Here is a 24,208-nt window from a genome sequence, read left to right as displayed (position 1 = left end):
TTAATTTTTTATTAGTCTTGTGTCAACATATTACAATAGTTGATCTGAATGAATGAATATTGATTTGTAGAGCGCGGACTTAACCCAAGGGCATCAAGGCGCTGCCTGTAAGACATCAGGATGCGGTGAGAAAGGGAACATGCTCAAACTGACGTATCCAAGAATAGCCAGGTCTTTAAGGCTTTACGAAAAAGCGGGAGGGACACCTGACTAGAAAGTCCTTCTGGGAGGGAGTTCCACAGTTTGGGGGCAGCCATCAAGAAGGCTCTGCCACCCCATTTAGCCTTCTTAAACCTAGGACCTATCAGTAGGTTTTTGTCCGAGGACCAAAGTGGCCTGCTAGGAACATAGTGATGGACAATCGACTTAATGCCCTTTGAGCCAGAGCCATAATAGGCTTCATGAGTCAGGCATAGGGTCTTAAAAAGGATCCTACAGTCCATCGGCAGCCAGTGCAAGAGCTTAATCGAGGCCGTGACTGAGTGATGTTTAGGAAGATTCAATACCAGCCTGGCCGCAGCATTCTGCACCATCTGCAGACGCCGAACAAGGCCTTTACCAATGCCCAAATACAAGGCATTACAACAGTCCAATCTTAACATTACTAAGGCAATGACAGCTGCTTACGCGCTTTGAAGGAGAGGTAGTGAGAGATTTTTCTAAGGATCCTAATGATCCCGTAACAGGTGGAGACAGTGCTTTTGACATGAAGGTCAAGAGAGAGAGCGTTGTCAACAATCGCACCTAAGTTCTTCCCGTGAGATACTGGACAGGGACAAACACCAAGTGTGTCCGGCCACCAGTCACTGGACCAGATATCCCATTTACTACCGAAAATCAGGACCTCGTCTTCTCTCCATTCAGTTGCAGAAAGTTCTCCTTCATCCAAGAGGAAACTGCCTCCATACAGCGCCTAAAATTAAGGGCAGAGTCCATTACACTATGTGTAACCATTATTTGGGTGTCATCCGCATAGGACAACACCTCAAGCTCAAAAGATCTCACCACATTTGCAGGGGGGGGCCACATATATATTAAAAAGTGTTGGGCTCAAGGAGGAGCCCTGAGGAACACCGCACACCAAAGGTTTAGGGGTTGAATACAACTGGCCCAACTTCACCATTTGTGCCCGCTCACCAAGAAAGGAGGCAAGGAGACCCAAACAGCACCCCGACACGTCTCTGTGCTGTGGTGACTCCTAAAGCCATGTTGGGAGCCATCCAGAAGGTGGTGGTCTTTTAGGTAAGTGCTAAGATGAAGATTAAGATAGGCCTCCAAAATCTTGGCAAGGACGGGAAGCAAGGAGATTGGCCTATAGTTTTTCAATTCCCCAGGATCCAAGGAGGGTTTCTTCAAAAGAGGCTTCACTACTGATGTCTTCCATGACGAGGGATACACTCTCTCAGAAATGGTGGCATTCATGACTTCAGTGGAGAGGGGAGTAATTATCTCTCGACAGGCTTTTAACACCTTAAGGGGACAAGGATCTAAAGGAGAGCCCGAGTTAACCCAATCCAGAAGTCTGTCCGTCACCTCCAAGGACATAAGAGGGAAGGTAAGGAGCCTGGGAGTCTCCACCATGGGCAGAGTTTCACTCTGGGGTGTAGTAGTTTGCATTCCTGGCCTGCTACTGGAGTTAGCCATTTCCAGTAAGGCATAAATATCTGAGATCTGACTCCCTCTACTGCATATACTTTCTTCATTGTTTGTTGGACTGGAGAAAGAATAGGATATTTGAAACTCAACTGTATGCATTACCTCATCATCTGTTAGATTGGACTGGTGTGCGAAAGTGGTTTATTAGGTGGGGTGGATTGACGTCCTACACAAATAATTAAGGGCCAGATGTAGGTAGCCTAATACCGGTTGGTAACGGCCGAAAATACCGAATTTCGACGTTACCGACCGGTATTTGGCTTTTGAGATGTAGGAGCCCAAAAAAGGCCGAATCGGTAAATACTAGTCGGTAATTTAGCGATTCGGAATTTACCGATTCAGTATTTACAGAAGCGGAATATACCGAATCGGAAATTACTGAATTCTTATTTACCGAATCGGTAAATAAGAAATGGTAAAAAATTTGTTTTGAGATGTGGGAAACTTCTAAAATACCGAATTTCATGAACTTCGGTATTTAAGAGTCGGTAATTAACATGGATTGAAAGCAGGTGGTAACCAGGTGCAGGCTATAAAAAAGGCCCCAAAATGCAATAGTGTGACCAGAATGGCGACATTCTATGTGATAGCAAGGCGGCTACGGCTACAGGCAGCAGGAGAGAGGGCTGGAGAAGGTTGGAGCAAGTCTACAGACAGAGGATAATGCTCTTTCAACTCACAGAGGCAGAGAATTTACAAAGATACAGGCTACACCCCCAAACCATCTTGGACTTGATCAGGGACCTGCACCCACTCCTGTAGCACCCAACACCAAGGGCGCATGCCATCCCACACCATGTGCAGGTCCTCTGTAGCCTACACCTGCTTGCATCTGGGAGTTACCAGGGGGTGATTGCTGCAGTAGGTGGGGTGTCCCAGAGCTGCCTGTCCCGTTTCTTCCGGAAGTTCCTAGAGGCCATAATGCAGAGAATGCATCATCACATCAGCTTCCCTGACACACATGCAGATCTGATAAAGACCAAGACTGACTTCTATCAACTGGCACATTTTCCACACGTCATTGGCTGCATTGATGGCACCCACATCCCAATATGCCCACCTGCTGCCACAGAGTACATTTACAGAAACAGGAAGTTAACCCACTCTATCAATGTGCAGGTAATCTGTGATGCCAACAACATCATCACAGACATTGTGGCCAAATTTCCGGGAAGCACCCACGACTCCTTCATCTTTCAGAACAGTGGGATCTACTCATGCCTGACAGCTGGGGAATTTGGAGAAGGATACCTGCTAGGTAAAACACTGTGACACACCCTGATAGATATTGCAGATGTATGTGTTGTTGCGCATTTGAGTAATGGTTGTATCATTTTCAAACTGGTGACAGCGCATATGCCGTCCGCTCGTTCATCTTGACACCCTACCTGAACCCATCTACGCCAAGCCAGAGATGATATAACGTGGCACACAAAACCACTAGGAAAGTTGTGGAGCCGTCTTTGGGCTGTTAAAAAGCAGGTTCTGCTGCCTCCACAAAAGCGGAGGCGCACAGCAGTACTCACCACTCAGCTGCTGTAACATCATTGCAACATGCGCAATGTTGCACAACCTTGCTACAAAGAAGGGCACAGAGGTGGAACTGTGCGATTTTCAGGACAATGATGATGAACATGCACTGCCTGACCCCAACACAGCAGGAGCTGCGCCATCAACAGATGGCAGACAGAGACGGGCAGAGATCACAATCAACTACTTGTGAGTGAGTAAAGAGACACAGACAGGTGGAGTACGTACCCAAAGTAGTTTAATATTTGGCACTACGCAGGTTCTCAAAGGCACAAATGTGCAACACAAATGGTATCCATTAGTAATGTGAGTCCTGTCTCACATCCCCATTAAAGGTCTTGGAGTGTGGACAGCATAAGTCATTTTCGGCCACGCCTACTGGTGACAGAAGAAATTGTCTGTCGTCACTAGGTGTGTGGACATTTGGAGCACCATGGGGCCTGCTGCTCTTCCGTGTCTCAGCAACAGGGGGGCTTGTCATGCTGCTCCTACTGGTGCTTTCCTCGCTCTCAGGTACATCCAGAGCAGCAGTATGTGCTGACTGAGCATTCAGCAGCACCTCTACAGCACTTGTCAGCCTTGCTAGGCCCCAGGACACCTCATTGCTGCTTTGTGTTAGTCCTTCTAGCATGTTGACGCATCGCCTGCAAAGAAGGGAAGTTGCAGTGGCCAGGCGGTTAACAGCCTTGGTGTGTCACTGTGCTTCATGCCTGTCCTTCCTCCTTGTTGTTCTGTCCTGATCCAGTTTAGTGCACAAGAAAAGCACGGATTGTGACATGTCCCGCATCCCTGCAGCCATCTCCCTCATACCTGATACCATCTCTTTGTTCTCATCCACCAGTGCACTGATGCCCTTCCCAATGTTTTCCATGTTTGCATTCAGGTGCCTCATCTGGCGTTGCACCGACTGGATGGCCTTCCCCTGCATTCTTTGTATCTTAACCATGCTACCCTCCAGCCCACGGAAGACACTGGGACCCTCCACATGTTGTGCAGCACTGCTGTCTCTGGGCCTGCAGCGTCTGGTACCTGTGCGGGCACCCTCTGCGCTGGACTGCTGTGTGGCAGTGCTTCCTTCCGTAGCCAAGGTTGGTGTCTCATCCCCCTCCATGTCACCTGCTGATGTTTCCATTTCGACTAGTGGGGCAACGACATGCCTCTTGCTATTTTGAGCTGCAGGAGCTGTTTGCGGCAGTGACGCAGGCAGTTCAGGTGAGGACAGTAGCTGAGGGGATCCTGAACGCTCTGGGGATGCCTGCAGCTGTGGAGACATTTCAAGGTCTTGGGATGGTGGCTGTGTTGTTGGTGCACCAGTGTCCTCTGTGTCATGCCCTGCACTTGTGCCTGCATCCTGGCTGTCGTCCCTCTGTGGTGCACTGCCTTCCTTCTCGCCTGTGAGATGTCTCACCTGTGGACATAAAAGCGTACATTAGCTATGTGCTCCTGACTCACTGCTTATACAATTAAATTCTTCACACTGAAACACTGTACATATTGCCTCGGCTTGATCATCACTGATATGTGTTGCATAACCTGTTGCTTGGTGTGCTGTATGACATGGTAGGTCTTTCCATGACTACATCTCCATAATGCATTGCTGCGGTATATTGCTACCTCTACTGGAGTGGGGTTAACACTGCCACCTAGGGGAAAGGGAAGGTGATGGGGTGGGGGTGATTGCTGTACATGCTTCTTACCTTTTCTGGTGGCAGCTCTGGCTGAGCAAGCTCCTGAGGTCCTATCACCTCTTTTTCAGGTCATCTATGTCCCGTGGAGTCAGTCCTACAGCATTCACCTTAGACTGTATTTCCAGCCAAATCTTTCTTTTGGCAGATTCAGCCACAGTCACGGACTGCTTTCCAAACAATTTATGGTGTTCTTTCACCACCTCCTCCACGAGGACCTGCAGCTCCATGTTGCTGAATTTTATTTTTCTCTTCGTCTCTGGGAGTTCCTTTTCACTGGTGTTTGCCATTTTTCAACTTCAAAAGCACAAACGTTTTCCTGTGGCTCAGGGACTCAGCTCTGCTCTCACAGCCTCTCCAGAAGCTTCTAATTGCTTCCAGCTACCTGGGTGTAGCCACATCCTGGTTGGGAGGGGGGTGGTTGTACCTGATTGGCTGACTGCCGAGTTTTACTTTTTTTTCCTAGCCGATTCGGTATTTACCAATTTGGTATTTACCGAATCGGTAATTCCCATTCATTCTTATGGGCCAAAAGGCCCATAGGATTGAATGGGAATTACCGATTTGGTAAATACTGAATCGGTAAATACCGAATGGCTGATACCGAATTTTACCGAAACTGTAAAAATTACCTAATTTTTACCTACAGCCCATTTACCGATTCTCAAATACCGAATCAGTAAAATTCGGTATTTTAGAATCGGTATATAGGATTACATACATCTGGCCCTTAGTTACTATTTTGCTAGGTCCAGTCAAATGTGTCTGTGTATTTAACCTCAGTTCAACCTCTGGTATCTGTGCCACATATCAGACAGGCTTAACTTAAAGAATATGTGTAAAGCATTTTGAAGTAACAAAACAGTTTAAATATTGAAAATACAGCACAATAAGCATCACCTTCCAATTTAGAAAACTAGACTATCATTTAATAACAAATTCCCTCCTAAATGACAAACATTCAAAGAGAGAACTATAGATGTCAAATTTTAAAGATGTAGGGGAAAATAGTGCCAACTAGCGCAAAATGCCAATGGTAGTCAATCAGTGATGTAGACCTAGGCACCAATTGAGGCCGGCAGTAAAGGAGTGCTGGTTGTATATAGCAAGTACACTGACTCAGCTAGGGCCTAGCAGGAGGTACGTTTGAAAAATAATTCTAAGTCCCAATCTGAAAAATGAATTCCGAAGAAAAACTCTTTTTGTGTAGGACAAACATGAAATTTAGTCTGATGACTTGGAACTGCTGATCAGATATTTTTCATGGTCAGGCCCGTTGAAGCTCTGGAGCTCTAGAGCCAATGTTTTGAGAACGTTCTCCAACTGCTTTTGGTGCGGGGATAACAACAGGTGTACACTTCTAAGGCCCCTAGGGCCTCAGGGGGAGCACATAGAGAAGTTCAGGGTGTCAGGCAGAGGACAACAGCAATGTCCAGTCAAGGTCCAGTGGCCAATGGCAATGGTCAACTGCGACTTTTCACAGGAATGCATATTCTGTTGAAGCTCAGAGGAGTCATCTCTGCCTGTTCAGGTCAGCTACTTGTTTGCTCCTAAGAGGCATTTTACACCTCTTTTATACCTTTTCCTGGGCTTACACAGGCTGGGAGAATCTGGAGAGCTAACATAATTTAGCCTCCAGGAACTTCAGGAACAGAAAACGTAACTGCCTAAAAGTTACCTTACCCTAATTAAAAGTCTGACTTGGATTTTAATAGCTATTAAAATAGTTGTTTAAGTATTTTTCTAGCTGGTTCTGTTCTGAGATACAGCATCAGTATTTTAATCTATACTCTGATTTTCTACATAGGACAGCTAGGCCTGTCACAGTAAAAATAGCTTTTAGGGGCTTCTCACTGTAGGAACATGTTAACATTATTTTATTAGATGTCCCACTTTTAAATACCATGCAACCTAGCATGTAGGCAATGGAGTCTACATAGAGGTAACATATGTAAAATAGAGGCTTTGTACCTAACAAAAGGGGTAAGTCTACACAGGTTTAAAGTGCAGCAACCAGATCACAATGGTAGGCTTGACCCCATATTTTCCTTGACACAGTAGTGAAAGGCGTAATAAGGCGTGCTGTACCATTTAACTTTCAATGTCATGGGTGCAATTTCTACACCATATACTATGTATTTATTTAAGAAGTTTTCTATAGCGCTGGCCTGACCCTGGGGTATCAGAGCGCTTTACAACAGGTACATAGCAAATAATAACCAGATACAAAATAGAAGAGAAAAATATTAATAGAAGAACACAAAATAAAAGAGCAACACATTGTAGTTCAGGACAGTTTTTGCCTTCAGGATTCTTCGGAGTCTTGGAGCTGGAGCAGAGCTCGATGTCTGCTAGCTGCCCGAGCTATCCACTTCCTATGGAGACGTTGAGGAACAGGGTTTTGAGTTGGCTTTTGAATTCTACAAAGGAGGGAATGGTTCTCATGTGAGGGGGAATGGAGTTCCAGGGTTTTTGGAGTGCTTCCGGTGAAGGATCGATCTGCAGTTTTTTTTCTTCTAGTTTTTGGTGGGATGAGTGGGAGGGAGTTTGAACTTCTGAGGTTCCTGGTCTGGCCGGCTTTTTTGAGTTTTTTCGCCAGGTATTCGGGTTTTCCGGTGTGAAGGGCTTTATGGATGAAGCTGGCTGTTCTGAAGCTAATCCGCATTTCGACTGGAAGCCACTTAAGTTCCCTGAGTGCAGGGGAGATATGATCGAATTTCTTGATACCGGTGATCATTCTGGCAGCCCCATGCAACATTGTTTTTTTTAATGGGAGCCAAATGCGATTTTGGAATTCCGGAGAGGACTGCATTCCCATAGTCCAGTCTTCACGGTACCAGAGATTGGGTGGCCTGTGTAATATCACTGGGCGGAATGAAGGGTTTTATTTTGTTCAGTAGTCCGAGGTTAAGGAAAGCACTTTTGGCCGAATTCTTAATGTGTCTCGTCATGTTCAGTTTTGGGTCTAGAGTGATGCCTAGGGATTTGACAGAGTTTGCTAGAGTGAGATTCCCATTGAGAGCATCGATGGCCTTTAACCACTCAGCAATTTGGGGGTTATCTTCTTTATTCGAAATGAGGAGTGTCTCAGTCTTGTCAGGATTTAGTTTAAGGTGGTTGCATGTCAACCAGTGTTGGACATCTCTCAGTACATCATTGAATCTTTGAATGTCTTTGAGAGAGGTAGTTTCTAGATAAATCTGAGTATCATCAGCGTAGAGATGGAAGCGGATGTTGGCTTTGCTGAGTAGTTTGGAGAGAGGTTTCATGTAGATGTTCAAGAGTTGGGGTGATAGCACTGAACCTTGAGGGACGCCCTTGTTGACTTGTTGGCGGTCGGAAGTGAAGTTTTTGATTTTTATTTTTTGTGTGCGATTGTGTAGAAAGGAGGAGAGCCATTTGAGGACTACCTCTCCAAGACCAGCACTTTTTTGGAGAGCCCTTATGAGGAGTTTGTGACCTACCATGTCAAATGCTGCCGAGAGGTCAAGGAGAAGGAGGAGGCAGCATTGGTCAGAGTCTAATGATCCGTGGATATCGTTGATGATGTTGAGGATTGCGGTTTCTGTGCTACAGCCTTTTCTGAAGCCAGACTGGTGTGGGTCCAGGAGGTTGATGTTGTCCAGGTGTTGGGTTAGTTGATGTAATACACATCTTTCTAGGGTTTTTGAAAGAAGGGAGAGGTTCGACACAGGTCTAAAGGCGTTCAGATCCATAACGTCTAGGCCGGGTTTTTTCAACAGGGATGTGACTTGATCCATTTTAAGGCAGTCTGGAACAACTCCGTTTTTCAGGGAGCTATTTATAATCGTGCTCCAGAGCGGGCTAAGGCGTGCTTCAGTTTTTTGGTCAGTAGGGGAGGAATGGGGTCTCGTACATGAGCTGAGGGTTTGGAGGTGGAGATCAGCGTGACTATTTCAGTTTCTTGAATGGGGCGGTAACTTAGCCAGGAATTGGAAGAGGTACCAGGAGAAAGATCAAGCGACCCAGCTGCGATGCTCTTCGCGGGGTGCGTGTTGTTGGCGTCCAGTGAGAGTTCGATTTTAGTGAACTAATCATTGAAGAAGTTGGCGAAGTTATCGCATAGTTCTTTGGACGCCTGTATAAAGGAGGACACGGGCTTGGAGGTTTGTTGTCTGATGATGCTATAGATCTCATTGGGTCTGTTTTTGGCACTGTCCAGTGCCAAACGGAAAACAATGGATTTCTTTTTTTTAATGTGATTGTTGTACTTCCCACGGGCTGATTTGAGCTGATCGTGGAGGATGGAGGTAGGGTTATTTCTCCACTTTCCTTCTTTGGCTCTTAGTTTTCTCCTTTCAGAATTGAGGTCGGAGTTTAACCATGATCTGGATGGAGTGGCCAAGCTCTTTTTTCAGCTTTAGGAGAGCTAGTTGGCCAAGCATGGACACTAGCTTTGCGTTGTAGCACTCAGTGAGTTCATTTGTGGAGAGGTGGTCGTTGGTGTTGGAAGAAGCAAGCTTATCCGTTCTTCAAGGACTCCAATGGGAATCTGAGAGAAGTTTCTCAACCATTTGGCGGGGTCTTGCTTAAGTCTTGTAGCATTGGTAAATATGCCAATCGGGCATTAATCAATTTCTGCATTTTTTAAGGGGCAGGGCACATACACTGAACACAATAAATCAGCAAAGGCATATATTTTCCATAATCTTGCAGGAGACATGTAGGCACGGTGGAGGATATTATGTTGAATATACTGGAATCTAGCATTGTGAAAAAACGTTGTGCCGATGGGAAAGTAACTTGCCTACTCATTCTAGGTAAAATGACTACCCACATAATTTGTCCATCTGCTGCAAATGTTTGCCAAGGGGACAGGAATCCGGAATGGTTCTAACTAACCTGGAAATTAGTCTCCGTCCAGATCCAATTGTAAACAAGTTAATGAATGAGTGGGGGACTCAGAAGCAGTTATTCCCCATAAGTAGTCGAATGCCCTTGTAAAGCACCTATGTATAAAAAATGTGACCTACGGTAGGCCACACTTTTCGCCCAGGGTCAAATGTGATCAATCAAAGCACTGTCTTGCAATATGTAGGAACCATTAAAAAATGGGGTATCACCCAAAATAGTCAAAGGACCTGGGTATCAAATGATAAGTATGAAAGATGGTCCTGGACCTATATTTAGTATTAAGGACAAATCACTTCTTTAAAAAAAATACTAGTTCATAGGAATTAATCCTAAACAGAGAAAAGAAAAAGTTCTTGTCTATACATATACGTATGCAATGCACCCATCAAGTGTTTCAAAAAATGCCAGTTTCTTCGAACATCAACATTTATTTCAATATTTACAATTTATATAAAAATTCTTTGTACATAAATCAAGAAAGAAAACTGCCAGACGCAGTAGTAAAGTGCAAAGAATAGTGCTCGTGTGAAAGAAAAGATCAATAAAAGAATGAAATAATTCACATAAGAAGCATAAGGTACAATTCCTTATAACAGAAACCTGACCCAAGTAACTAAATCAAAATAATTTCCTATTTACAAAGACACAATGCCATGGGGAGGGAAATGGGAAGAGGATTCAGGTTTCAAATAATTATGGGATAAAAGAATGTCGACGTTTCGACCCTGGCGCATTGGTGGGTGGGTTGACACGTCAGCTACGGGTCTTCATCAGGACAAGGACGGACAAGGGAACCTACAACGTAAGCTGGCAGCACTTCACAACAATTGACCTCCCTAATAGAAGGAGTTAATGTTACTTCACGTGGCATAGTGTTTTACAATTCAGCCAGTCTCTGGACCAGCAGATCCATAAAGGTACCGCAAAATTCTATTGGGAAATCGTCTAAGCCTGGCATGATAGAGAGTGCAAAAGGCAGGGTGAATAGCGTGTTGGGAGAGTAAAGTGCTACATGGGGAGAGGTGGAGGGTAGCAATGGGGACTGAGGCCAGCCGACCCCAGCTGAGTGGCTCCTCCCTTCCTGTTTCGGACCAGGCCCTCAGTCTGGGAGCTCCAGTGAATGAGGCCAGTCGACCCCAGCTGAGTGGCTCTTCCCTTTTTGTATCGGACCAGGTCCTCAGTCTGGGAGCTCCGGCGACTGAAGCCAGTCGACCCCAGTTGAGCTGCTCCTCCCTTCCTGGTTCGGACCAAGCCCTCAGTCTGGGAGCTCCGGTCATTGAGACCAGTCGACCCCAGCTGAGTGGCTCCCTCCTTCTTGTATCGGACCAGGTCCTCAGTCTGGGAGCTCCGGCGATTGAAGCCAGTCGACCCCAGCTGAGCTGTTCCTCCCTTCCTGTCTCGGACCTATCCCTCAGTCTGGGAGCTCCGGCGACTGAAGCCAGTCGACCCCAGCTGAGTTGCTCTCCCTTTCCTTCACCGGACCCGGCCCTCAGTTTGGGAGCTCCGGCGATTGTGGCCAGTCGACCCCAGCTGAGGTGTTTTCCCCTTCCTTCCCTGGAGGAGTTTGGCAGCCTAGCCCTCACGATCGCGACTGGCTCGCCTCTCGATCCTCTCCCCCCAAAATTCTGGAGGTTGTTTCAGGAGGAACTGTTTCAGCCTTTGCACTCCATCTGCTGCCAGTCGTTCGAAGCAGGATTTGTACCGGCTTGTTGGAAGAAGGCAGTGGTATCTCCGCTTTTAAAAAAACCCACGCTTGACCCTGCTTGTCTTTCCAATTACCGGCCGATCTCTCTGCTTCCTTTTCCAGTTAAAATCATGGAAAAATTGGTCACCCGCACTCTGTCCGACTTCTTAGAGGGGAATGCCTGGTTGGATGAGATGCAATTCGGCTTCCGCCCGGCTCATGGGACGGAATCCGCGTTAGTGACCGTGCTAGACAATCTGCGGGCGCGAGTCGACAGTGGTCGAGCAGCCTTTTTGGTGCTGCTCGACATGTCGGCCGCGTTCGACACGGTCAGCCATCCTACCTTAATATCGAGGCTAGAAGAGTGCGGGGTTAAAGACAAGGCTAGGGATTGGCTAATTTCCTACCTGGACGATCGTCAGCAACGGGTCTCGCTCCCTCCCTTTAGTTCAGAGGAGCGGAGGGTGGGATAAGGAGTACCTCAGGGCTCAGCCATCAGCCCGATACTCTTTAATGTCTACCTCCGCCCCCTAGTCCAGCTTATTAAATCCTTTGGGATCTCCGCATTTAACTATGCGGATGATACCCAGCTGGTCTTCTCACTCGAGGGACAGGATGCAGTCCCGCTGGAGACTTTCCACCGGTGCATGCAGGCTACAGCGGAATGGCTCCGCTTGAACTCGTTACAGTTCAACGGAACTAAGACGGAGGTCCTGTATTGCTCTAGTGATCGAGTCCCTAGGGATCTCCCTAACGACTTCTGGCCTCAGTCATTTTCAGACACTGTGTCAGCCGCACCATCTGCGCGCAACTTGGGCGTCATTTTTGGGCCCAACTTGCAGTTGGATCTGCACATAAACAAAACCACTTCAACGTGCATGATGCTTATACGCATGCTGCGCAAGGTCTTACCTCTCCTCCCTGAACAAGCTAGACCTGAAGTAGTGCGGAGCACTATTCTAAGTCGACTTGACTACTGCAACGCACTGCTTCTGGAAGCCCCGGTAACACTTCTGGGCAAGCTCCAAAGGGTTCAAAATCTTGCAGCCAAACTTGCTTTATCCCGCCCCTACTATAGCTCCTCGACATCTGCGCTACAGGTACTCCATTGGCTCCCGGTCCATCTACGTGTTCGCTATAAAGCGGCATGTATTGTGTTTAGAGCCATTCATGGTCTGGGCCCGATCCCTCTGCAAAGAATGTTTGCCTGGTACCTTCCATCTAGAGCCCTGCGGTCCTCATCATCCAGGCTACTAGTAGTCCCGCGGTTCCAGAGAGTGAGGATGGGTGGTCGCTCCTTTAGAGTGGCGGCGTCCAAACTCTGGAACTCCTTGCCACTACCCTTAAGGAGTCTTGAGGATCTTTCAGCCTTCAGGAAGGCGTTGAAAACGTATCTCTTCCCCAGGACAGGCTAGCTGCTGAATCCGCTGGTTCATGGCTCAAAGCGCCAGGATGCCCTTGGTGGTGACAGGTCGCGCTATACAAATATACTACAATACAATACAATACAATTTGTGGAACCTTTCATGACCAGCCATGTAAGGAGTCTATCGGATTTATCACCCTCAGGGTGCATTTTGACAATGTGTGCTTTATGATCAATGGAGCACAATAACAGATACGTCTGACACTCTCTGGCAGCGAGAAGGGCTGTCCTAAAGAAGCTGTCAACAAGAGTTGCCTGCTTTTGGGGCTCCAAGGGAGCGCCCAAGTTTCACCAAGTCCTGCTCACCCACTCTTTATTCCCCAATCACTGCCCAAATGCATTTGCCTCACAGCACAGTCTTAAGAGCATCCCACTCCACCAGGCAGGAGGAGCTGTGCCACAACTGCCATAGAAGTAGTGGATTATAGATTCTCAAATCTGTTTGCTAAAGTCAAAATACTCGATTGTGGAGGGTTGTAGCGTTAAGGCCAAGATCTGTAGAATATAACCACCCCAAGAGAGTTGCAAGAGTAAAGGATTATGGTCTGAGATCGTTTTACCAATGTACTCAAGTTTAGAGACCAAGAACTATGAAAGTGAAGATTGTGAGGGGGATTAGAGTACTACCTAATACCAGGTTGGAGGACCCTCCATATGTCTACCAAGAGACAATGAAAAGTCCCCAGCTTTAAATACTCAGCAATGTTTGTTCCAGTGTTGTAATTCTATCTAGGACCCTAATTCGATATTCCTGATTTATGCCCTTATGTGGTTATAATAAATAATATCCTTATAAAGGCATAAGAATCATATCCATATTTAGTCGTAGCCCATGCAGTCCAAATTAAGCAAGGCTACTTCCCCAGGCTCCTAGAGAGTACAACGAGTACTTTAAACAAAACAAACCTCCAGCAACCTGGGAAATCCCCATGCTTCTGTTTTGATTTGTCCTAGAACTCCTGTGAACACTGAAAGAACGGCCAGTTCTTAGTGACATCTTTATTGACGTCTTATGTCCAACCTTACGTCAAACCCGGCACCTTTCAGGTATAAATATACCAACATTGCATTAAGCAAACACACGGTGGTTTGGAGCAGAGCAGAGCGGCTATCTACTTGCCCGAGAGCCCAGTTGATGCGAGAGCCCACGGACGCCGCCCCTCCCTTTTGACGCACTGAGAAAGACGCTGTCTTTTTCTCCAGCCGAGAAAATCCAGCTCCGGTGTTTTCAGCCGCCCTTGCGGGTTGCTGGGATATCGAGTCCTGAGAGAGAGATACCAGACCTCCTACTTTCTATTACCCAGGTAAGGAGCTGACTAAACCCTTAAAGAGAATTCTTGACTCAGATTCTTGGCAAAACCAACTTAACTTAAACTGCTACTTACTTACTCCTTCCCAAGTATTAGGCTTAGGTCAGGTACACCGGGGTAGGCATATTTAGAAGGACCAGTTGAGTTTGTTAGTCAATGTATATATGTATGTATATATTTTATCCATTTTAAAGTATCATATGGCTAAGAAACCATATCAATGCTTTTACAGTATTATTTTATAATACTCCTTTTACTGTACGCACTTTACTTTACTATAAGTATTGCAATTGTGGCAATTCATTTCTCTTGCATGAGAAAGAAGACTGCTCAATAAATAACACCTTTTTATTGAAAACGCTTGTCTCTCTATTCTCTGCACTCTGGTGAAACTAAGTATGCACGATTGACTGAGTAAAATAGCTGTCTATAGTTTTCACACGACTCTAGAGATGCACTCCTATTCTGAGGGAGCAAAGTTGTCATGTTGTATGGTTGTCAGAAGCTAATCCCTTCTTGTCTATCCAGGGAAGTTAAACTCCTCCTTGTTTATTCGAGAAAGTTTCTAGTGACCTCTGAGCTAGCTGGCAAAACTAATTAAGTCTAATATAGTCAGTAGAGACCTAGTCGACCTCAGTCCTACGTCTACACGGCTGTTTATATTATTCCAATGCGCAGAGCCTATTGGGAATATAGGAACTACACTACAAGGCGCCCAACATTTGGTAAGGCGATAATCTAACGCAAGACACTAGAGTAACTCAGTCGTGCTTTTTCACACAGAACCCTTTTCCCGTAAAAACTCCAAAAGACGTCTGGAGTGGGTAAAGGGTTAAAATCCGCCGGAACTTAGTAGGAAGAGATTCCTATGTATAGTTTTTTGGTTTAGTCAACGTTGAAGGATACAGTGTTCCAAAATATTGTGCACCTAATCTTTGTTTCCCTTGAAACTTGATCTACAACAAAACACTTTCTGTAAGTAAAAATGACGGAAATTGAAGACGAAAGGGAGACAGCTAGAATAGCAGCTCAATTCCTAGCGAATGACACAAGTCTCCAAGAAAATGACCCGAATGCTATAATCATTCCGGTAAATGTAAGGAAAACTATAACTATTAAACGTATAGAAAATGGACTGACATCACGAGGTGGTACAGTCATATTCGCGGTAGAGGCCCATGAATATCGGCAGACAGAGGTATTCTATTCATGGATACATTTTCCAGCAGCAAATGCTGTGACACACGACTTCCACTATTACAAAATAGAGGAATTTCCGGATGAATACACTCCTTTCGAGGAGGTTGAAATCCCATTAAATTACCAAGGGCACCTGCTCTGGTTTAAAGGCGCCCTAAAACATCAAAATCACATCACCAGGCTCGGTCCACTAGGTAGACCAGGAGCAACGTGGCCGGTTCTAGCCAGCTACACACCACATCTAGACATTGAAAAAATGTCAAACCAGGAACTTTGAGCCCAGCTAAAACAACAAATTAAAATACATAGACAATTGGTCCAATATGTAATGCGGACTTCAACAGTCCAACCAGCAATTAACATTCCACAGCTGACCCCTCATCAGGGGAACACAAACAAAATTACACCACAAAACATACAATCATGTCTTGGTAAAACACCCGCAAAATGGGAGACAAATTCCATTCTGGTTAGCACAAAAAATCACTCAAATAGAGGCAGTATTTCCTGATAGTACACCTACTGAAAAACACAGAATTCTGACTATCTGTCTTCCAATGGGGATCGCACCACATGTGGAGGACTGTGACACTTGGGGCACAGTCTTTGCTTCCATTTACACAAAAACACATGGTGTTCCGTCCATGGCGGTAATACCAGATGTGCTAAGACAGATTCAAAATGAATACGGTCCAGAACCTGCTTTAACTCTGGGTATGAAATTACTGAAAGACTTCAAGCAGGTCTCGGCTATATTATTAGCCAACATAAAAGGAGAAGCAGCATCTGTGCCGATCCGCCAGAAACTGAAAGAAACAGATATAGCAGAACAACCTTTTGAACTTGCCAGAATCATAGAAATTCTATGAAGAACTAGGAAGAGATAGTTTGGGTGGGAAACCAGTAAAACCCCAACTAACTGAAAATCCTGAAAAAACTTTTATTAAAAATAATCTAAACACTCTGAGCTGGGATGTATATAAACAATCCACTCCCAAAGAAAAACATTTCCAGTCCAGAGGAAGGTCTCCTCAACGGAGAGAAAGATCTCCGGACCAAGGACACAAGTCTCCCCAGAGGGAGCCCTCTGAGAAAAGATACAACCTTAGAAATAGGGATAATCTGAGAAAACCTGATAGATATCAAGATATTGATACACGTCCCTCTCGATCTTTTCAGACTTCCTCACAGAAATCGGAAAGAAGAGGACGGTCAGAACAAAAGGAAGAGCACGTCAAGTCCAAAGACAAGGAACCTGCTCATCAAAGTAAAAAAATACAATTTCCAAGAAAGAAGGTAGCCAGTATTAAAATAATTAAACATGCCAAGGATACTGAGGACACAACTGAAAAACGGAGAGTGGGCTCAGACAATGCTAGACAGCGCAGCAGAAGTGACCATAGCTCGCAAGATCTTGATAAATCTTGTGGAGACAGTGGACACGAATGAATACATTCAGGTGGAAATTGCAGATACCAGAGTTAGCAAACCTCATAAAATATACGAAATAACACTACGTATAGAGGGGGACAAGACCAGGAAAGTAAGGGGTCTCTTTTGGGATAACCTTTCGAAAGGCTATGACATCCTTTTAGCTGAGAAAGACTGGCCACCAGAGTTTGTCAGGGAGTGCCCTCATGGCGAAGAAATGATTATGCCTGCCTTCTTAAATCATATTTCAATTCATAAAAAATCCATATATGCAAGAAAATGGGCAGTGGCCCAAGCTCCTGCATTATACAAAAATCATGTAGGATGGGATGAGGACTCTCCTCCTCACAAAATCCAGTTAAAATGTCAACCCACTGCACAAAGGCAGTACCCAGTTAAACAAGAAGCTAAAAAATAAGTCAGGGAGATCTTAGATCAACTTGAATACCAGGGGGTGATTGTAACATGCACCTCACAAATGAACAATCCTTTGTTTCCTGTCTCCAAATCAGACGATTCATATAGTCTAGTTTTGGACTACGGACACCTTAACTCATGTTGCAAAACATTTGCAGTACAAAACTCACACAGTGCAGCACTAATGAATAACATCGTACGCAAAAAATACATAACGACATTAGACATCTCTAATTGATTCTTTTGGCAAAACATTGCACCTGAAAGCAGCTATTTGACCGCTTTCTCAATAATGGGGTCGCAAAAACACTTCTGTCTACTCCCACAGGGTTTCAAGAATAGCCCAGGATTATTCTCAGCAAGAGTAACAGAGTTACTAGAAATATATGATGATGAAGTATTATCTTATGTTGATGACATCTATCTAACAGATGATGACCTGGAGACTCACTTGAAAAGAGTGCACACCATAATACTTGGTTTCGCAGCTGAGGGTTACAAATTCAACTTTATAAAGTCAAGAAATGCCCATCTAACTGTCCTATTTCTAGGATATGAATTATCAAGTGAAGGCAAAAGCCTAGCAGATAACTTCTAGGAGAAGTGTGCTGTACTCCAAGCACCTAAAACGCTGAAGAACTTACAATCAATACTAGGTTTCCTGAATTTCGGAAGAACATACATTCTAAATTATGCAGAGAGGGTTAAACCTCTCTATGAATGAATAAAACCTGATTTTAAACCAATAAAGTGGACTCAGAAACATACAGAAATTTTAAGATATTTGCAAACAGACATGTTAGCTAAAACAAAATTGCAAACACGCGAGAACATACGCAACCTTGTAATCCGAGTCATCCCAGGAAGATGCGGATTCACGTACCTAACCTCTAATGAGGGAGAAGCGGTACCAATAGCTTACAAATCACACTTGTACACACAAGCCGAAATGAAATTCAGTTCTACTGAAAAAGTTCTAATAGCGGTTCAAACTGCTGTAGCAAAAGAAAGAGCCCAAGCCCAAGGCAGAAGAATAACTGTTTTAACAGCAGAATCAGCCCTTGAGGCATTAACAAGCCCACGCAATTTGACTACTGTGGCATTAGATCCAAAACGGATACAATGGGAAAATTCTCTTGCTGCAGAAGACGTGAAATACTATTTTGACCCGAAAATGAAAAAAATTTGAAAATCTAGAATATGAAGAAGAATATCCTCTGCCAATCGAAATTCTGCCTCTCGAACAATACACATGTGTAATCTACATGGACAGATGTGCACAACACTACGATGTAGAGAAAAAATCCTACAACGCAGCGTGCGCGATTGTTAAAGGTCGCTGGCCCTTTGGTAAATTCAGACCGTTAATTACCAAAACTGAATCACTCAGAAACTGTTCAACTCAGCGAGCTGAAATAAGATCTTTAAAGATGGCGCTTGAAAATGCCGATCGCGAATTCCCCACACTAATAGTGTGCGATTCGCATTACTGCGTCAAATCTTACAATAATGACTTGCAGAACTGGGTTCAAAACGATTAAAAGATGACACAGGTGCCACAATAAAGCATAAAAAGCTTTGGGAATAGGTAGTTCTTTTGCAGAAAGAACTACAAAAGACTCACGTGATACATACACTGAGTCATCAACGTGATGCCGTTCACGTTGCAGGGAATTCACTGGCTCACAGAGCCTCAGCAGAAGCGGTTCAACCGGCTTCCGTAGCCACAAAAAAGCGTTCAGAAAAATACATAGACGGAGAAACTATGCTAGCGGTGAAAGCGTCTTTAAAAGGCGATTATGCAGCATTACCTCTGAACTATCCACTCAATTATACATACATAATTGATGCAAACTCCGTTCCTTTTGCTCGAGTCCCTGGAGTGGGTGATAGAGTAATTCCAAACACGAACAGGAGAGTCTTTTTAATAGCAGACGCACACATGGGATTGGGTCTAAGACACCGAGAGATCAAGGAATCTTTGAAAGAATTACAATCAGAATACTGGTGGCCGGGGATGAGCCTGCAATTTCACAAATTTGCAATGGGCTGTCCAAACTGCAACAGAGATCGCAGTCGCGAACTGACCGGCGTAATGCCAGGACCCTTCTTTTAGAAAAGCATAAGGCTATCTATACGCAGAAATCCAGTAGGAGAAATGCGTCCCATTAATGTTTAAGACTAGATTCACTTAAAACGTAGACACCAGCGCTCGGCTGACGCCAGAACTGTTATAAAAGATTTGCGAGTCTTTATCGGCACATACGCAATTGGCATGCTACATTCAGACCAGGGTCCTGCTTTTAGCTCTCGAGCTTATAAGGAGGCCATGGCCAGCATGGACATTGCATTGCGGTACTCTTGTCCATTCCATCCTGAGGGAAATGCGGTAGTGGAAAGAAAAAACTGGGACATAAAGCAATCTATAACGGCGAGGGTATTAGGTTCGGGTGATGGGTGGGTCCAACATTTAACAAGTGTCCAACGTAGTCTTAATAATCTGCCAAGAAATTCTCTAAAAGGTCTCAGTCCGTACGAACTATTGTTTGGTACTGGAATGTGTATTCAGGACCTTGATAGTCACCCTTCAGTGGTAGAAGAAAAATGCTTTGATATCAAAGACCGTTTGGCTGTTTTACAGGACTTAAATGAAACAAGACGAAACCTGAGCAACATAAAGTTAAAGCAACATCCAACAGCCACTGAAGAAAAACCACCTGTCCCAGCAAGACCTGTCTGGATTCCAAAGATTGGGGATCTGGTCAGAGAGAAGATCGCGGTAAAGAAGGAATTTGGGCCTTCTTACAGAAAAGCAGTACCTGTCTTAGCTGTCAGCGGAACAATATCAGTTGTACTACCACCCCTTGCTGGTAAAAAGGAGAACCGAGTTGTATCCATCGACCTGGTAAAACCACAATCATGTGGCCAATAATAAGTAGTAGGCCCAGTGGACTCCCAAGAAATAGCAGAACACCAAAATTTGCTACAATACAAGAGGTTCAAACTGAGAGACTAATCACATTCGATAAACCTGCAGTAAATAAAAAAGGACTATGCAATGATGCCATGGAACTTATGCCTCTTGAGACCCAAATTGCAACAGTTCGTCAAGAAACACCAGTCTACAACGATGTAGCCTCAGACTATGCTAATGAAACAAAGAGAAATCCGAAAGCAAATGGAAATCCGGAAGCAATTCCAACAATTGACAGAACTGCATCTGGCTACTTCATCAATTTCGATGACTTTTCTGAAGATCCAAGCGAACCTGAAGAAACGCCAGCAACAAAAACTTTCAAAGACAAAACAACAGAACTCTTTAATCAACTCACAGAAACCTATCTGATTTCTCCATGGATTGAATTTTGGATTGTGTTAGGTGTACTTTTCCTCCTGCTTTGGCTCATCATGGTTCTTTGTTTGGGAAAATTCATTGAAGGAAAATACAGTACAATGGACACAGCAAGTCAGAACATCAACTTGGTCCTAAAGCCTCACAAGTCATGTAAATGTAAATGTAAATGTAGTTGAGCTTATATAGCGCACAGCTACCCGCAGTGGGTTTCCCGGCGCTTGCTTAGGGAACCCTTCCTGGTATTCCCCTGTGAGATAGCAGGGTATCCACAAGGTGAAAGTCAGGCATCCCGCCGCGAGGGGCCGTTGTGGAGATTAAGCAAGCTATTGCCCAGAGTCGCAGAGTGTGAACCCGTGAGTCGAGGAGGCACCGGGGCGAGAATTATCGAGTCAGTGGAATTTTTAGCCCAAGACCCCGCCGAGGCGGGGAATTGAACCCTGGTCCAGGACCGATCTCAGCTTCCGGGTCTGCTGCCTCTAACCCCTGAGCCACACTTCTCCTCGAGAAAAGAGAACTATCATCAGTAAACGTCACAGCAAATCAAATACCCGGCGGGGTAGCATGGGATAGAACTGAATTTGACATTTTTGGCACGATTGAGCTCTTGAAATATCTACACCAGTTTAAGGTTTCATTAAGTGACTTTGTAACACCAAGTACTTTTCCTGATGATTGGGACTTTGAAAATATAAATAATATGATGTCAGATTTAGTAATGTCAGCCAAATTCATAGAACATGATTATTTACAGGGTTCATCAAATTATGAAGAAATGTATTGCTACAATCATTTTGGTCATCACTATTTGCATAAATGTGCTCAACCTAGAAATGTTTTAAATTATAATCAATGGGAACATTGTGCAACTCCGCCTAAGAGCAGCTAAAAAACATTCTATGAGAAATTCCCATACTTCTCAGGGTTTAACACAAGTGATGCAGAAACGTTTTATTTTAAAATTTTAAAATATCTTTAAAATAAGACAGGAATGAAAACAATGCTGACAAATACTAAAGTGATCTATTCTGAAACATTTTCTGAAAAAAATGATTACATTTGGTTTTGAATTCTGGAAAAACAACATTGAAACAAAAACCATCTGGGGTACAAAAGAATGGCAGGTCCAAGGTTTAGAAGCATTATTTAGAGCCTGCATGATCCCAGAACAATTAATATTCTTGAATGACACCATTCAACAGACTACCTGTCTTGGCCTAGCCAAAATTAAAGACTTAAACAAACCGTCTATTCCAAAGCCCATACCTGATAGTAATAGCACTACTGATATGGAGATAGACGTATCCCATATTTTATACCAAAACAGAACACATCAGGATTGGAAAAAATGGTTGATCTGGCCCACAGACACAAATAACTGTCAAGATAGATTCCTGAACAAATTACAGGGGTTAAAACTGAACAGGCCAGACCCAAGATACTCCCAGAGACAACATCCAGGGATAGTTACAACATACAGTGTACGGAAACTATGCCTCGAATGGCTACAGAAATCCACACTGGCTGAAATTAAGCAACACTTGACTTTACTTAAAGACGGTGCTGACTTGCGTGATTTCACATTGGGACCACACAAACAGCGTCAAAAACGTTTCATAGCGGCCGGTATATACGCTGCGTAAAACGAAGCTTGGAAAGTAATGCAAATTGAAACAGCAGAAAAAATACGAGAAATTGATCGTATTAATTTGGAAAAATCACTTTCTGTTGTGGACAATGGGTTAACGACTCTGTCCTCCAGAATATATTCACTGGACAGTATTGTATCATCTGCTATTGATATAATAGAGCAAGACTTACTAATGTTACAACATGGTCAGTCCCAATTACGTTCTATTGTACAGCTTGGCTGGACGTTGCAAAATCTGCGTTCAGGCTACGTACCATGGCGTTTAATCAACACAACGTCATTATTCTCTATCTTTAACCTTACTGATAAACAAATCAGTTTGGCACAAAAAGGAGCAGACTATACGATTCTGAGCATTGAAAAACTTGAGAGATTACCATTGACAATGTCAGAAAGACCTGTCATTGAATGGATAATACACGGAATAATCACAATTCCGATAACAACTTTCCAATTTAAATACTGCCAAGAATATATACCAGCGGGCCAGTATGAAAGGTTGGGTAAAGGGTACATCAAGTCAACATGGAAATTACCTTATACACACACATGTTACCGTGAAAAGAAAAAGAATGTATTTGTTAGTGGTAAAAATTGTAAACGATCACTAAGCGGTACACTTCTGTGTCAAGGTATTAACTTGCATGGAGCCTGCGAAGGGTCTTCGAATAACCTTTCATGTCACCTGCACGGCACTCCTGCAACACAGATAGAGCCATTCTTTAGAGAGCTTTCTAACGGGAGCTATATTCTAATAAATGACCACAGCTGTTGTGGCATGGTGCCAGGGAAAGCCTATCTCGTCAGCGTTAGTTCCATGGTCACTTGCTGTATGCAAGTATTGTATCCAAACAGCACTCCAGATATGGAGGCGGCAGTATGGCCTCGTTTGAATATCTCTTCTATTCGAATTGATACTTTAAGCAGAATGAAGTCTATTCTTTTACAGACAACTGTGCCTTTGACCTCGTCCAAAGAAACGTATGATCTGCAAGTCGCAAGGACAACGGCAGAGATACATACCCTTTTATCAACAAATTGCCCCATGCATTTTGTAGAAATGCTAAGCCAAATCCTAAACATGTCAGATACCAGTGGCATCGCACATGTATTTAAGACAATTTTTTCGGGACTGTTAACACCCTTAGAAACAGTTCTGGGCATTTTTCCCAATTTTGTCCATTCTGTCTTTGGCGGCCTACCTCTAATTTTGGGACTCGTAGCAGGGATTTTATTTTTGATTCTTCTGCTCCGATGTGGCAAGCCAAGCCGCAGACAAGACTCCAGCAACGATGGAAGAAACGATCCTAGCTATACGCTATCAGGACCGCATAACTAAAGTCCTCGGATTAGCCCGGCTAAGAGATCTGAATATTACCTGGTTTCTTTCATTCAGACCTATCTGGCAAAATTGCATCTTACCTGTGCTTCGATGTATGCTATGCGGAGAAGAATGCGTGTTGGACGTCTGTCTTACACTACCATCAGCAGTACCAATGGATACAGATACCTTGCTAGGTCCTGTAACGGCTCATGCATCGTGTTCTCCCCAGCGGCTACCTATTCTGATGACGGCATTCGTTGAGACTTCACCACTACGAGTATGTGGCAGTGGAGTACGAGATGAGAGCAGCATCACACAGGTACAACCGTCAGTGAGCATTGCTGATCCTAACATCGATGATAGCAATCATTCTCACGACTGCACTATTGCAGCATTTTCAAACTTGGTCGAACTTTCACCTGATGCTGTAGACCAATTTTTTGCGAGTCTGTCTGAAATGATGTTCTCCCCTGAACAGAAAGAATAACTTTTAAAGCAACAAGCACACAGCGTTCCCTGAACTCTGAATTCGGCCTTCAGCTTTGATAAACAAAAGCTACTGAAAACATTTGGAACTATTTTTCTTCCCCCCCCGAAAAGGAAATTATTTTTTTTCACTTCCAAAATATTTACCTTTTTCTGGCACATGTACTCTGCTTAAAGTAGA

General features: G+C 44.3%; 1 protein-coding gene across 1 annotated transcript in view; it reads left to right on the top strand.

Annotated features, from left to right (window-relative positions):
* Nucleotides 1–1,408: 1,408 nt before the first annotated feature.
* The window catches only part of LOC144820176 (uncharacterized), a 93,993-nt gene continuing 71,193 nt past the window's right edge, over nt 1,409–24,208 (top strand). The window contains exon 1 of the mRNA XM_078677793.1: nt 1,409–1,555. Within this exon, the coding sequence (XP_078533919.1) occupies nt 1,409–1,555 (147 nt within the window). The remainder of the gene's footprint in view (nt 1,556–24,208) is intronic.

This window comes from Lissotriton helveticus, chromosome 2_1, assembly GCF_964261635.1.
Source record: "Lissotriton helveticus chromosome 2_1, aLisHel1.1, whole genome shotgun sequence".
Lineage (NCBI taxonomy): Eukaryota > Metazoa > Chordata > Amphibia > Caudata > Salamandridae > Lissotriton > Lissotriton helveticus.
This window is presented reverse-complemented; position numbering and strand designations above follow the sequence as displayed.